Below are 15,824 nucleotides of genomic sequence, written 5' to 3'. Positions count from 1 at the left end.
CTTTTGATAAATCTAAAAATCCCACTGCCTCCTTTAATTCATTTAAACTTTCAAAATAAGTTAAATATTGTGACTGAAAAAAAAACAAAGCAAAAGTAATTCTGAATATTTTTAAATTTACATAGCTACCCCACTGTCTCTGGAAATTCCATATACCCTTTCAGTGTAGGGGTGGTGGTAGTGGTGGGTGGCAAATACTGTTTGCCACTCACTCACCAAAATCACAGATCTATACTTAGGTTCACACTAACATCCCCTCCCTGCCCCCAAAGAAGCCTCCTATTTCAATCTTTCCAGCCTTCAAGATCAAAGTCATACATTCTTCTTCCTCAAAGCAGCCTTCCCTGATTGCACCATCCAGCTCAAGTTACTATGGTTTTCCTTTTTTGAATGCTAGCACTGACTATGAAGACCCTTATACAATTGGCACTCAGTTACCACACTAGTGAATTTGCATTAGTTCTGTTTTACAGCTTTTAATTTTGTCTGTCTATTCAGGCTGTGCCCAGCACTGAGTCTTCCTTGGTCTTTCCTCACTTAGGAGTTATCCAGGGAAGGACAGCTGATAAAGCTTCAGAGGTTTTTCTGCTCAGCTTCTACACATAACAAGGGGGCAAAGCCCTCCTGAGCCCTAGTTACCTGTGGTACTACTGAGACCAGAATGCCCACATGCCAATTGTTAATGGTGGCCTGAGTGCTTTCAAAGGGACATGGTGAATAGGTGCTCACCACAGATGCTATTTGGGTCATCACAAGTTATCTGCCTAAATGGGATTGTTTCTAATAGGATGGCAGCCTTCCTCCATTTCCTTTCCACTCATCCAAGTTGGAGGAGATTAAGGGAGCTAGTGCTTCTCTAGTAGGGCCCTGGCAGTCTGCAGCCAAGCATTCTGGCCCTGGCCCTGGCCCTAGCCATAGCCCCAGCAAGGAGCCCACCCCCGTCCCTCACATTACATGACTGAAACAGCTGGGAGCTGTTTGAATTTGGCCTCACTGGGTATTCATGGGGTTTAATAAAACACTGCAGGACATTTTATACAAATGACAGATGCTACAATCTGGAGAAAGCAACTCTTCAGGATTGCAGCCTGCCTCACTTGCTTGTCAGTAAGGTTCTCCCTAGCTCTTTAGAGGGGGCCCTGGCTACTCACCCCTAGCCTGACAACCTGGTTTTATCTCAGATCCTAGGGAAGGCACATGGTGCTGGGACTGGATTTGTCTTTATCATTATTGTATGCCAGCATCTACAGTACATACTTAATAATAACAAAATAATAACAACAACAATGGCAACAGTGAACACTTAACCAACATACATTATGCGCCAGACATTATTCTAAATGCTTTGCATTTCCCCCCAGCTTTACTGAGGTATAATTGACAAAATTGTATATATTTAAGGAGTAATATGTGATGTTTTGATATACGTATGCATTATGAAATGATCACCACAATCAAGCTAATTAACATATCCATCATCTCACATAGTTACCTTTTTTTTTGTGATGAGAACACTTCAGATCTATTTTCTTAGCAAATTTCAATTATACAATACAGTGTTGCTAACTATAGTCACCATTTGTACATTAGCTCTCCAGAAGTTATTTGTCCTACATAACTGAAAGTTTTTACCCTTTGACCAACATATCCCCATTTCTGCCACCCCCATGAGTCCATGGCAACCACCATTCTACTCTCTACCTTTATGAGTTGGCCTGTTTCACATTCCATATATAAGTGAGATAATACGGTATTTGTCTTTCTGTCTTATTTTACTTAGCATAGTGTCCTCCAGGTTCATCCATGTTGTTGGATATGGCAGGCTTTCCTTAGTTTTTAATGCTGAATAATATTACATTGTGTGTGCGTGTGTGTGTGTGTATGACATTTTCTTTATGTGTTCATCCATTGGCAGCTACACTTTGCATTTATTAACTTAAATCATTCTCACAACAATCCTACAAGCTAGGTTCTGGTATAACCCGATTTTATGAGGAACTGTGGACATAGAGCAGTTAAGAAACCTGCCGAGGAATAAAAGCTACCATTTATGGCACTGCTGGGCTTTGAGACTAGGCTATCTGGCTCTAAAAATCTGTGCTTGTTTTAACCACTGTGTATACTGCCTCCCAATAAAAATGTGCTGAATGAATGATTAGTAACACTGCATATACAGTAATCAATGGCTAATATTTATTAAGTTTACTGTGTGCCAGGCACTGCAACTGTACTGTCTCATTTACCCCTCACAACCTCCCTTCCATGTAGATACTATTATGGTTCCCATTTTGCAAATGAGGGGATAATAAAAGGCACAGAGAATTTGTCCAAGGTCACACAACTGATGGGAAAAAGGAAATTGGTGGCCTCTTGTCTGGCCCTAGAACCCATGCTCTTGACATTATACTTTACTACTTCCCAATACTTCAGGTGATTCTCCTCAAAGCCTCCTGAGATGAATTCTGTCATCAGCCTGATTTGACACTGATAAAAATAAGGAGTTAAAGAACTGGCCCAAAGTTAGACAAATTAGTAAGAGACAAAGTCTAGGACTCAGGTGTCCTGGTTTTACAACCCCTGGTTTTAAAGCAGAAATCTTCTTTCTGCTCTATTCCATCACTGATGCTACTGTTGCATTCCTGAGTTGTCCTGAATGGCTCATTCTCCAAGTCTGGCCCTTTAGTGCACAAAGAAATGGTCCAAATGCAGAAAGTTCCATGAATAGAAGAAATCCTCTCTCCAGCATCTTTATACTCTGTTTAGTTCTGATTCTCCCAGTATATGGTGAAAGTGACATAAATACTGAGCAGTTATGACACAGGGGACAACAGAGCATGTCCAGACTGGCACAATTGATGATAAATGGGGAAAAGGCTGTTAGGGGCAACTGCAGTGTTGTAGGAATATTGGCGGATGATTGATTGAAGAGAGGTAAAAGGGGCTCTCCTCTCTTCCCCAGTAAAAAGTGAAAGGGAAGAAATGAAAAAAGAGATAAATTCCCCAAAGCAACAAAGTAATGTTCAATATAATCATCTCAGGAGGAAAATAACAAAATACATTATTAACCAAAATAGCAGGGCAATAAGATTCAGGGGAGCAGAGACATTAAGGACACCATAAAGGACAAGAAGAAAGAGAAAAAAGAGTCTTGTCAGGTTTTTCAAAAGAAAAGTGACAAACAAAGAGGGAAGCGGCAAAAATTAAAGAAAGGATCACATAATTAGAAGCCACTGGTGTCATTTCACACCTACTATAATGGTCACTTAAAAAGTATCTTCATATATATATTCACACACATACATGCACACTCTGAAACAAGCTACAATTTCTTCAAGCTGTTCTAAGTGGTGCATGCAATCCCAACTTCCAATGTGCAAAATGGGGAAGTTTTGGCTTAACTTATTGGGAATTAAGAGAATCTTAAGACTGGATGAGAATTTAGTAACTGGGCCAAATGATCTCAGGGATCAGATGGGTCTATCAATCTCTCTTATACTATTTCTGGCAGGAAATCATCTAGCACATTTGGGGGTACATCTAGTGACAGAGACGTCACTATCTTACAAGGCTGCTTAGTTCTTTATTGGGGTGGGAGAAGACTAAGATTAACAAGTACCCACTAGGTGTCAGGCCCTCTATCAGGCATTTTACATGCATTGACTTCATTTAATCTTCACAACAATCCTGTAGAGTAGTTATTATCTTCATTTTACAGATGATAAAATGAAGGTGGAGAAAGTGAAGTCATTTGCTTGAAGTCATGTAGTTAGTGAGCACTGGAACTAAGAAGCCCAAAATTGTCTGAACATAAATTTTATGCTTTTCTACCACTCCACATTGCTTCTATCTGCAAGGAAACTGAAGAAAATCTGAAGTGCCAGGGTGAAATCCTGATATCTTCTGTCTAGTGCAACCCTCTCATCAACTAGTCTAGTTACTGGCAAGATAGAAGCTGGATTTTATGTGACATGACCTGCTCTTAGGAAACCAATGGAGAGTCCCTGTCACTGTACCTCCTTTTAAATGTTCACAACTCTTTAATAATCTATTATAGGAGGGACTGTAAAGATGGCAGAGGAGTAAGATGTGGAGATCACCTTCCTTCCCACAAATACATCAAAAATACATCTACATGTGGAACAACTCCTACAGAACACCAACTGAATGCTGGCAAAAGACCTCAGACTTCCCAAAAGGCAAGGAACTCCCAAGGTACCTGGGTAGGGCAAAAGAAAAAAGAAAAAGCAGATACAAAAGAATAGGGATGGGACCTGCACCTCTGGGAAGGAGCTTGAAGGAGGAAAAGTTTCCACACACTAGGAAGTCCCTTCACTAGCTGAGATGGGAGGTGGGTGGGGGGGAAGCTTCAGAGCCATGGAGGAGAACACAGCAATAGGGGTGCGGAGGGCAAAGCAGAGAGATTCCCACACAGAGGATCGGTGCCGACCAGCACTCACCAGCCTAAGAGGTTTGTCTGCTCACCGGCCAGGGTGGGTGGGGCTGGGAGCTGAGGCTTGGGCTTTGGAGGTCAGAACCCAGAGAGAGAACTGGGGTTGGCTACGTGAACACAGCGTGAAGGGGGCTGGTGCTCCACAACTAGCCAGGAGGGAGTCTGGGAAAAAGTCTGGAACTGCCTAAGATGCAAGGGAACATTGTTTCAGGGTGAGCAAGGAGAGGGGATTCAGAGCACCATCTAAACCAGCTCCAGAGATTGGCGCAAGCCACGGCTATCAGCTCGGACACCAGAGATGGGCATGAAATGCTAAGGCTGCTGCTTTAGCCACCAAGAAACCTGTGTGCAAGCACAGGTCACTATCCACACTTCCCCTCCAGGGAACCTGGGCAGCCTGCCACTGCCAGGGTTCCGGGATCCAGAGAAAACTTCCCCGGGGGAACACACAGCGTGCATCAGGCTGTTGTCATGTCCCACAAGCCTCTGATGCCACAGGCTTGTGCTGCATTCCGTACCCCTCCCTCCCCTGGCCTGAGTGAGCCAGAGCTCCCTAATAAGCTGCTACTTTAACCCCGTCCTGGCTGGGTGGGGAACAGACGCCCTCACGTAACCTATGCGCAGAGGCGGGGCCAAATACAAAGCTGAACCGCAGGAGCTGTGCAAACAAAGAAGAGAAAGGGAAATCTACCCCAGCAGCCTCTTGAGCCGCAGATTAAATCTCCACAATCACCTTCATGTACCCTGCATCTGTGGAATACCTGAATAGACAACAAATCATCCAAAAATTGAGGTGGTGGACTTTGGGAGCAACTGTAGACTTGGGGTTTGCTTTCTGCATCTAACTTGTTTATGGCTTTATGTTTATTTTAGGTTAGTATTTAGAGCTAATTATCATTGGTAGATTTGTTTATTGATTTGGTTGTTCTCTTCATTTTTTTTGCATATATATTTTTTCCTTTTTCTCTTTTTGTGACTGTGTATGTGCATGCTTCATTGTGTGATTTTGTCTGTATAGATTTGCTTTTACCATTTGTCCTAGGGTTCTGTCTGTTGGGATATTTTCTTTTTTTGCATAAATTTTAGCACTTGTTATCATTGATGGATTCGTTTTTTGGTTTGCTTGTTCTCTTCTTTCTTCTTTTATATTACTTTTTTAAAATAATATTTTTTATTTTAATAACAATATTTTATTTTATTTTTTTCTTTCTTCCTTTTTCTCCCTTTCCTTCTGAGACAAGTGGCTGACAGGGTCTTGGTGTTCGGGCTGGGTGTCAGGCCTGAGCCTCTGAGGTGGGAGAGCTGAGTTCAGCACACTGGCCCACCAGAGAACTTCCAGCCCCACGTAATATAAAAAAGCGAAAGTTTTCACAGAGATCTCCATCTCAACACTAAGACCCAGATCCACTCAACAACCAGCAAGTTACAGTGCTGGACACTCTATGCCAAACAACTAGTAAGACAGGAACACAACCCCACTCACTAGCAGAGAGGCTGCCTAAAATCATAGTAAGGTCACAGACACCAAAAATCACACCATCGGACGTGGTCTTGCCCACCAGAAAGACAAGATACAGTCTCACCCACCACAAGACAGGCACCAGTCCCCTACACCAGGAATCCTACACAACCCACTCAAGCAACCTTACTCACTGAGGGCAGACACCAAAAACAACAGGAACTACGAAACTGCAGCATGCAAAAAAGAGACCCCAAACACACTAAGTTAAGCAAAATGAGAAGACAGAGAAATGCACAGCAGATGAAGGAGCAAAGTAAAACCTCACCAGACCAAAAAATGAAGAGGAAATAGGCAGTCTACCTGAAAAAGAATTCAGAGTAATGATAGTAAAGATGATCCAAAAGCTTGAAAATAAAATGGAGAAAGTACAAGAAACATTTACCAAGGACCTAGAAGAACTAAAGAGCTAACAAACAATGATGAACAACACAATAAATGAAATTAAAAATCCTCTAGAAGGAATGAATAGCAGAATAATTGAGGTAGAAGAATGGATAAGTGACCTGGAAGATAAAAGAGTGGAAATAACTACTTCAGAGCAGAATAAAGAAAAAAGAATGAAAAGAATTGAGGACAGGGAACATATGTATATGTATAGCTGATTCACTTTGTTATAAAGCAGAAACTAACACACCACTGTAAAGCAAATATACTCCAATAAAGATGTAAAAAAAAAAAGAATTGAGGACAGTCTCAGAGACCTCTGAGACAACATTATCACACCAACTTTTGTACTACAGGGGTCTCAGAAGAAGAGAAAAAGAATGGGACTGAGAAAATATGTGAAGAGATTATAGTTGAAAACTTCCCTAATATGGAAAAGGAAATAGTCAGTCAAGTCCAGGAAGCGCATAGAGTCCCATACAGGATAAATTCAAGAAGAAACACAGCAAGACACATATTAATCAAACTAATGAAAATTAAATACAAAGAAAATATATTAAGATCAGCAAGGGAAAAACAACAAATAACATACAAGGAAACCCCCATAACGTTAACAGCTGATCATTCAGCAGAAACTCTGCAAGCCAGAAGGGAGTGGCAGGACATATTTAATAAATTGATGAAAGAGAAAAACCTACAATCAAGATTACTCTACCCACCAAGGATCTCATTCAGATTCGATGGAGAAATTAAAAACTTTACAGAGAGGCAAAAGTGAAGAGAATTCTTCACTAAACCAGCTTTACAAAAATGCTAAAGGAACTTCTCTAGGCAGGAAACACAAAAGAAGGAAAACACCTACAATAACAAAGCCAAAACAATTAAGAAAATGGTAATAGGAGGATACATATAGATAACTACCTTAAATGTAAAAGGATTAAATGCTCCAAGGAAAAGACATAGAGTGGATGAATGGATACAAAAACAAGACCCGTATATATGCTGTCTACAAGACACCCACTTCAGACCTAGGGACACATACACACTGAAAGTGAGGGGATGGAAAAAGATATTCCATGCAAATGCAAATCAAAACAAAGCTGAAGTAGCAATTCTCATATAAGACAAAATAGACTTTAAAATAAAGACTATTACAAGAAACAAGGACACTACATAATGATCAAGGGATTAATCCAAGAAGAAGATATAACAATTGTAAATACATATGCAGCAAATATAGGAGCACTTCAATACATAAGGCAAATGCTAACAGCCTTAAAAACGGAAACCGACAGTAACACAGTTATAGTAGGGGACTTTAACACCCCACTTTCACCAATGGTCAGATCATGCAAAATGAAAATAAATAAGGAAACACAGCTTTAAATGATACATTAAACAAGATGGACTTAAATGATATTTATAGGACATTCCATCCAAAAACAACAAAACATGCTTTCTTCTCAAGTGCTCGTGGAATATTCTCCAGGATACATCATATCGTGGGTCACAAATCAAGCCTTGATAAATTTCAGAATATTGAAACCGTATCAAGTATCTTTTCCAACCACAATGCTATGAGACTAGATATTAATTACAGGAAAAAATCTGTAAAAAATATAAACACATGGAGGCTAAACAATACACTACTAAATAACCAAGAGATCACTGAAGAAATCAAAGAGGAAATCAAAAAATACTTAGAAAAAAATGACAATGAAAACACAATGACCCAAAACCTTTGGGATGCAGCAAAAGCAGTTTGAAGAGGGAAGTTTATAGCAATATAATCCTACCTCAAGAAACAAGAAAAAAATCCTCAACAAAACACCAGCAAACAGAATCCAACAGCACATTAAAGGGACCATACACCATGATCAATGGGGTTCATCTCAGGAATGCAAGGATTCTTCAATATATGCAGATCAATCAATGTGATACACAATATTAAAGAACTGAAGGATAAAAACCATATGATCATCTCAATACATGCAGAAAAAGATTTTCAGAAATTTCAACACCCATTTATGATAAAAATACTCCAGAAAGTAGGCATAAAGGGAACTTACCTCAACATATAAAGGCCATATATGAAAAACCCACAGCCAGCATCGTTCTCAATGGTAAAAAACTGAAACCATTTCCACTAAGATCAGGAACAAGACAAGGTTGCCCACTCTCACCACTATTATGCAACATAGTATTGGAAGTTTTAGCCACAGCAATCAGTGAAAAAAAAGAAATAAAAGGAATCCAAATCAGAAAAGAAGAACTAAAACTGTCACTGTTTGCACATGACATGATACTATACATAGAGAATCCTAAAGATGCTACCAGAAAACTACTAGAGCTAGTCAATGAATTTGGTAAAGTAGCAGGATACAATATATATGCACAGTAATCACTTGCATTCCTAGACACTAATGATGAAAAATCTGAAAGGGAAAATAAGGAAACACTCTCATTTCCCACCGCAACAAAACGAATAAAATACCTAGGAATAAGCCTACCTAAGGAGACAAAAGACATGTATGAAGAAAACTATAAGACACTGATGAAAGAAATTAAAGATGATACAAACAGATGGAGAGATATACCGTGTTCTTGGATTGGAAGAATCAAAATTGTGAAAACGACTATACTACCCAAAGCAATCTACAGATTCAATGCAATCCCTATCAAACGACCTATGGCATTTTTCACAGAACTGGAACAAAAAATTTCTCAATTTGTATGGAAACACAAAAGACACCGAATAGCCAAAGCAATCTTGAGAAAGAAAAACATTGCTGGAAGAATCAGGCTCCCTGGCTTCAGACTATACTACAAAGCTACAGTAATCAAGACAGTATGGTACTGGCACAAAAACAGAAATATAGATCAATGAAACAGGATAGAAATCCCAGAGATAAACCCACACACATATGGTCACCTCACCTTTGATAAAGGAGGCAAGAATATACAATGGAGAAAAGATAGCCTCTTCAATAAGTCGTTCTGGAAAAACTGGACAGCTACATATAAAATAATGAAATTTGAACACTCCCTAAAACCATGCACAAAAATAAACACTAAATGGATTAAAGACCTAAATGTAAGAGCAGACACTATAAAACACTTAGAGGAAAACATAGGCAGAACACTCTATGACATAAATCACAGCAACATCCTTTTTGACCCACCTCCTTGAGAAATAGAAATAAAAATAAAAATAAACAAATGGGACCTAATGAATCTTAAAAGCTTTGCACAGCAAAGGAAACCATAAACAACATGAAAAGACAACCCTCATAATGGGAGAAAATATTTGCAAATGAAGCAACTGACAAAGGATTAACCTCCAAAATATACAAGCTACTCATGCATCTCAATATCAAAAAACAACCCAATCCAAAACTGGGCAGAAGACCTAACTAGACATTTCTGCAAAGAAGATATACAGATTGCCAACAAACATATGAAAGGATGCTCAACATCTCTAATCGTTAGAGAAATGCAAATCAAAAGTACAGTGAGATATCACCTCACACCCGTCAGAATGGCCATCATAAAAAAATCTACAAACAATAAATCCTAGAGAGGGTGTGGAGAAAAGGCAACCCTCTTGCACTGTTTGTGGCAATGTAAATTGATACAACCACTATGGAGAACAGTATGGAGGTTCCTTTAAAAACTGAAAATATTACTACCATATGACCCAGCTATCCCACTACTGGGCATATACCCTGAGAAAACCATAATTGAAAAAGGGTCATGTAGTACAATTCTCATTGCCGCACTATTTACAATAGCCCGGACATGGAAGCAACGTAAGTGTCCATCGACAGATGAATAGATAAAGAAGATGTGGCACATATATACAATGGCATATTACTCAGCAATAGAAAGAAACAAAACTGAGTTATTTGCGGTGAGGTGGATGGACTTAGAGACTGTCATACAGAGTGAAGTAAGTCAGAAAGAGGCAAACAAATACCGTAGGTTAACACATATATGTGGAATAAAAAAAAATTCGGTTCTGAAGAACCTAGGGGCAGGACAGGAATAAAGACGCAGACATAGAGAATGGAATTAAGGACACGGGGAGTGGGAAAGGTAAGTTGGGACGAAGTGAGGGAGTAGCATTGACATATATACATTACCAAATGTAAAATAGATAGCTAGTGGGAAGCAGCTGCATTGCACAGGGAGATCAGCTTGGTGTTTTGTGTCCCCCTAGAAGGGTGGGATAGGGAGGGTGGGAGGCAGACACAAGAGGGAGGGCATATGGGGATATATGTATACATATAGTTGATTCACTTTGTTATACAGCAGAAACTAACACACCATTGTAAAGCATTTATACTCCAATAAAGATGTTAAAAAGTATCTATTATAGAATTCTGACAAGCTCAATGGCAATAATGACATAGAGGTTACTAATGAAGAATTTGGAGTCAGCTTGCCTGGATGCAATTCCTGGCTCCATCGCTCACTAGATATAATATCACCTTGGGCAAATTATATAACTTCTCTGTACCTCACTTTACATATATTTAAAATGGGAAAAATAATAGTACCTACGTCATGGGTTTGTTGTGAGGATTAAATTGAGTTAATGAATGTAAAGGCCTTAGAACAGAATCATAGAGGTGCACAGTAAATGTTGATTCATTATTATTTTATTGTCAATCTGTATTTCCTAGAATCTTTTATATTTTGAAAACTGGTACATTTTCCCAACTATAGTGTTGTCATAGATCTCCTGTAACTCACTACTCCATTGAGTTTACCTACAGCAATTCTGCTGGGGACATCTGAGTATTATTTCATTGCCCAGTGATGTATATATTTTTAAATTACATTACACTTAAATTCCATTAGTCTACAAGCTCTAAGAAGGCAGAGCTGACTGGCACAGAGCAGGGGTTCAATAATTATAGCATGAAAGAATGAATTCAGAGCACTGAAGTGCTTTCTTACAACCTCAGATACCTTAGGTTTAAATTTCCCCTCAACAGGTTTATGCTCTTTTTCCCTTGACAGAGAGGTTTTAAGTTCCTGTGTTAATAGTAAATTATTTGTCCCTAGAAGGGAGTTGCCAGACTACAGTCTCTTTTTCCCTTGACAGAGAGGTTTTAAGTTCCTGTGTTAATAGTAAATTATTTGTCCCTTGAAGAGAGTTGCCAGACTACAGACTATCACTTCTTTTTTCTTCTTTTTTTTGAAAAGATCTTTTTAAATCATTGATATTGTCTTAGAATCTTTAAAAACTAACTTGGACTCATTGTAAGATTCATGAAACTAATCTTTGTCACTCCTATTAAATATCCTATACATATAAAATATTACATATGAATATCTATCCACTTGCTACAGGCCCATGTTTCGTCCTCCTTTTTATACATGAACTCATCAGAAAGCTTCATGCAGCCACATTTGATTACGTAGCTTTCTTGTCCCCTTTCTTCCCTGTAAAAAGGATTACTGTGCTTTGGGGCCTCCTTTTTAACTCTGTGCCTGAGGTGAGTGTCTTACTCGTCCAGCTCTAGTCCTGGCCCTTTTCCTCTGTAGATTTCCTTTGCCAAAGGATTCTTCATATCCAGGAAGATTTATCCATTTATTCCAGCTCTACCTCAAGAGGAAAGGCAAGAGGTCCCTCAACCATCCAGCAGACCAAAGACCTTGTCTCTTTCTATACCTTATTTTGGTGCCATGGTCATTTCTCAAACGTTTACTCCCAGGGCTTCCCTGGTGGTTGAGAGTCCACCTGTCGATGCAGGGGACACGGGTTCGTGCCCCGGTCCGGGAAAATCCCACATGCCGTGGAGCGGCTAGGACCGTGAGCAATGGCCGCTGAGTCTGCGCGTCCAGAGCCTGTGCTCCGCAACGGGAGAGGTCACAACAGTGAGAGGCCCGCGTACCGAAAAAAAAAAAAAAGTTTACTCCCTATTGCTGAATAGAAAGGCCTATTGCAGGTACCAAATAGAAATCCTCAACCATAGCCTCAACACAAACATCAGATATAGTTTTAATAGGCTTTGAAAAATCAAACTGTAGCTTCTCATGCTCTGAGAAACCAGAGTCAAGAAGGCCCAGGTATGTGGATAGCTGTTTTCTGGAAGGGGAGGCCATGGTTCTTGCTAGAACAAGAAGGCTCCCATTGGAAGAAAGCTATGCTAGCTTCAAGGTTTCTCTTGTTTTTGTCATCCTTTTTGCCTGCTACACCCATCCTGCCCGCTTGGCTGGCTTGGCTTCTGGTTTCTCCTTAATCACTGGCTTCTACTAGCTGGCCTGGAGCTGATTCTCATTCCATTTTAGTTTTCTGCTGTCCCCTGGCTCCTAAACTTAGCTCACTGTCCATGTTGTTTCTTCCCTTTATTTCTAGCCTTTGCCTCACTATTTTGTGTTCTGGCTCCTGGCCGTGTCTCCTATAGCTACTACTTTGCAGAGCTGAGTTTCACATTTTCCTTAAAGTAATCTCAGCCTTGGCTGACAGATGCTTAAATTAACAGGGTGTTGAGTGGTGGGCAACGCTAAAATAAACCAGCTTCCTAATCTCTTTTCTGTGTCTCTCTACAACTGGTTGTTCTGAGTGTAAACATGGCTCAGTGGGAAGAATGAACACATGCCTATTGGTGACATGACTGATATGCTGAGAATTTCCTTGGCTACGTAAGTTAACCCTCAAAAATCCTGCCTCCTGATTTGATGGACGTCTAAGGAAGAGTTGGGGGTAGATAATAAGAGGGCTGGGTGTTTGGCCAATTTCCAGATTCATAAAAGTTCTCTCTTCCAGAGCCAGGTCCAGACTAAGGCAGTAATTTTCTCCATTAACTAGTGAGCTATCAGTTCTAGAGCTGGCACTTAAAGCTTATTCTCAAATATTGAGGCAGTTTGACTTGAAACTCAATTTGTTCCCTCAATCCACTGTCAAAGGCAAATAGCCAGAGATTTAATGCAAGATGTGGTATACACAGAGAACAGGGGGCTTAAAAACAAATGTGTGGCTCCTGTTCCACGCTGGAAAAGATGACAGTGTTTAACCTGGTGCTTCATGATTTAGTATTCCCTTTCAGAGGTATTTGCTACTTGGTGAGGAAGAGAACAAAGGGAATGGATTATGGAGAAAGAGCCAAGGGTAGGATGGTGAATTTAAAAAGTCACTTTAGGGCTTCCCTGGTGGCGCAGTGGTTGGGAGTCCGCCTGCAGATGCGGGGACGTGCATTCGTGCCCTGGTCCGGAAGATCCCACATGCTGCGGAGCGGCTGGGCCTGTGATCCATGGCCGCTGAGCCTGTGCGTCCGGAGCCTGTGCTCCGCAACAGGAGAGGCCACGACAGTGAGAGGCCCGCATACCGCAAAATAAATAAATAAATAAAAAGTCACTTTAAGCATTCTTTGGTTTTGCCTTCCTCTTTTACTTTCCCTGGTCCCAAATTCTTCCCAGCCAGTCCCTGGAACTAAAAGTGATCTGAACTCCCTATCTTAAGGGAGGAGGTGGAGGAAACAGTATCCCATCAGGAGGAATCAGGCTGAGACCATATGCCATCCTCCTGCCTGCCAAGGAGAAGATACCAAGAAACAAACACTCATGCTGAGTTAATCACAAGAGCAAGACCTTTTCTCAAATGGATTACAGAGAAGGGAGGGTAAAGAAGAGCACAGCTGAGAGTTATAAGGATGTGACACAACTTGTATAGGAAATGGGTAGGGGAAAGGGAAAATTCCTGTATCACAAAGGTAAGGCACCTTACCTGTAAGAGTAAAGTAGGAGGTCCCTTGTTGGTTCCTAGGGCAGTAAGGGGCCAGATGGTCAAAGCCATTAGAGTAGAAATGAGGGGAGGTGCTCAGGGAAGCCACTTATTCACCAACTGGGATAGAAATATTTCAATATTTTTCACAACTGGTGCAAATCAGCAGGCTATCAGCTCTGGGTCGAAAAGAGTGAGAAAGATCGCCATGAAGGGCAGGAGGGAAAAGTGTATAAAAGATACCAACACAAACTTTACCAATTTCAGAATTTCACTGCCCATAAGCCAGCCCTGCTTGTGATATTCATGCCATACCAGTGATCCTGATATGGAATTGCTGCCAATATCTTGTCTTGTTTTTGCCCAGCAGGGTTAGCCCACTTTGTTGGGAACTGGGGATGATGGAGAGGAAGGGTGTGGTGCCCCCTGGGGTGCCCATATCCCTCAGGGAAGAAAGGGATGGGGTTACCTTCTTGCAGAGGACCATCTGGTGGTCAAACAGGAAGAAGACCCGTTGCTGGTTGCGGCCGTAGGGCTGGTAGATCCACGCCATCTCCCCAGTGTAGATCAGCTCCGAGCTCCTGTCTAGGATGTCCTCGCCCTGGGAAGGACATGTGATAGTGAGAGGCAGCCAGGCAGGAGGGATGGCCCCTTCACTTGCCTGGAGGCACCTAGAGCTCGGCATAGGCTGGGACAGGAGGAGGACAGAAAGGGCCTGGTGAGGAAGAAAGGATGGAGGGAGGGACCTCTGGGAGTCCCTGAAAGGCTCCATGAGCTATAAAGACCCATACTCTTGTTTACCCTGAGGCCAAATGAGCCCCACTACCCAGGACTGCTATAGTCCTTCTTTGCCAGTTGCTCTCTGGCCCTAGAGGCAGCAGCTACCATGAGGTGTCTGTCTATCTGTCTCTCTCTCTCTTATTCTCCCTCTCTCTTTTTCTCTAAATCTCTCTTTCTGCCCCAATCTTTCATCCTAGTTCTAGACTTTTAGTCTCTTTCTTGTACCTGAAGAGTAAAGCCTGAGCAGGTGCTAGAAGTCTCTCTGTTTCCCAGACAAGTAAAACAAGACAGGGAAGGACAAGAAGGAGATGATGTTTGAAGGAGAGAAAGAGAATCCATTCACCCTCTTAAAATTGTTTTTCCTTCCTTTCTCAGTTCATTAAAATCTACTGATTAAACAGGAAATTTCATCACCTTGGTCTGTTATCCAAAAAGCCTGAATAACTTGCTTATATTTCTTGCTATGTAGAATCAGACACACACACCAAAAACACCTAACACCTAGCTAATTCTATTCTACAGAGTTTCCAAGGGCCCCTTATTTATGGGAACTCTGATATGTGGGGGTCTATGTCAGATGCCAAGCCAGACTTGGCCCTGTTATCGAGGAGCTTACATGTCAGCAAAGGAGTCTAATATAGGTATGCTCAGAGCTCATGGAATGCAAGGCAAACCATGGGGACAAAAAGAAGTGGTCCCCTGACTCAGGAGAATACTTATTGAGCACCTACAGGGATCAGACATTGTGCTACATACTTTCACTCTGTCTCTTCTGAGCATCACAGTAGCCCTGGGAGGTAGATAGTCTTGCTGTCATCTTTATAGTCTGAGGTACAAAGAAGTCAAGTGATCAGCCACAGTCACCCAGCTAGTTAGCCAAAGATCCACAGTCCAACCACAAGTCTGCAGCTCCAGAGAGTGTGCTCATTTTTGCCACTATGTTATACTGTCTCTAG

The 15,824-nt window shown here is 41.1% G+C and overlaps 1 protein-coding gene across 4 annotated transcripts in view; it reads right to left on the bottom strand.

Annotated features, from left to right (window-relative positions):
* ARHGEF9 (Cdc42 guanine nucleotide exchange factor 9) overlaps positions 1–15,824 on the bottom strand; it is a 217,100-nt gene that overhangs the window by 27,465 nt on the left and 173,811 nt on the right. For 3 of the 4 annotated variants that reach the window (XM_029241365.1, XM_029241367.1, XM_029241368.1), the window contains exon 7: positions 14,558–14,689. In XM_029241365.1, the coding sequence (XP_029097198.1) occupies positions 14,558–14,689 (132 nt within the window). Of the gene's footprint in view, positions 1–14,183; positions 14,268–14,557; positions 14,690–15,824 lie in introns of those variants that run through there. The other variant, XM_029241369.1, reaches the window with a different exon arrangement.

Source organism: Monodon monoceros, unplaced genomic scaffold, assembly GCF_005190385.1.
Source record: "Monodon monoceros isolate NGI ecotype Baffin Bay Population unplaced genomic scaffold, NGI_Narwhal_1 Super_Scaffold_22, whole genome shotgun sequence".
Lineage (NCBI taxonomy): Eukaryota > Metazoa > Chordata > Mammalia > Artiodactyla > Monodontidae > Monodon > Monodon monoceros.
The sequence above is the reverse complement of the archived record's forward strand: the minus strand, read 5'-3'. Positions and strand labels throughout refer to the sequence as shown.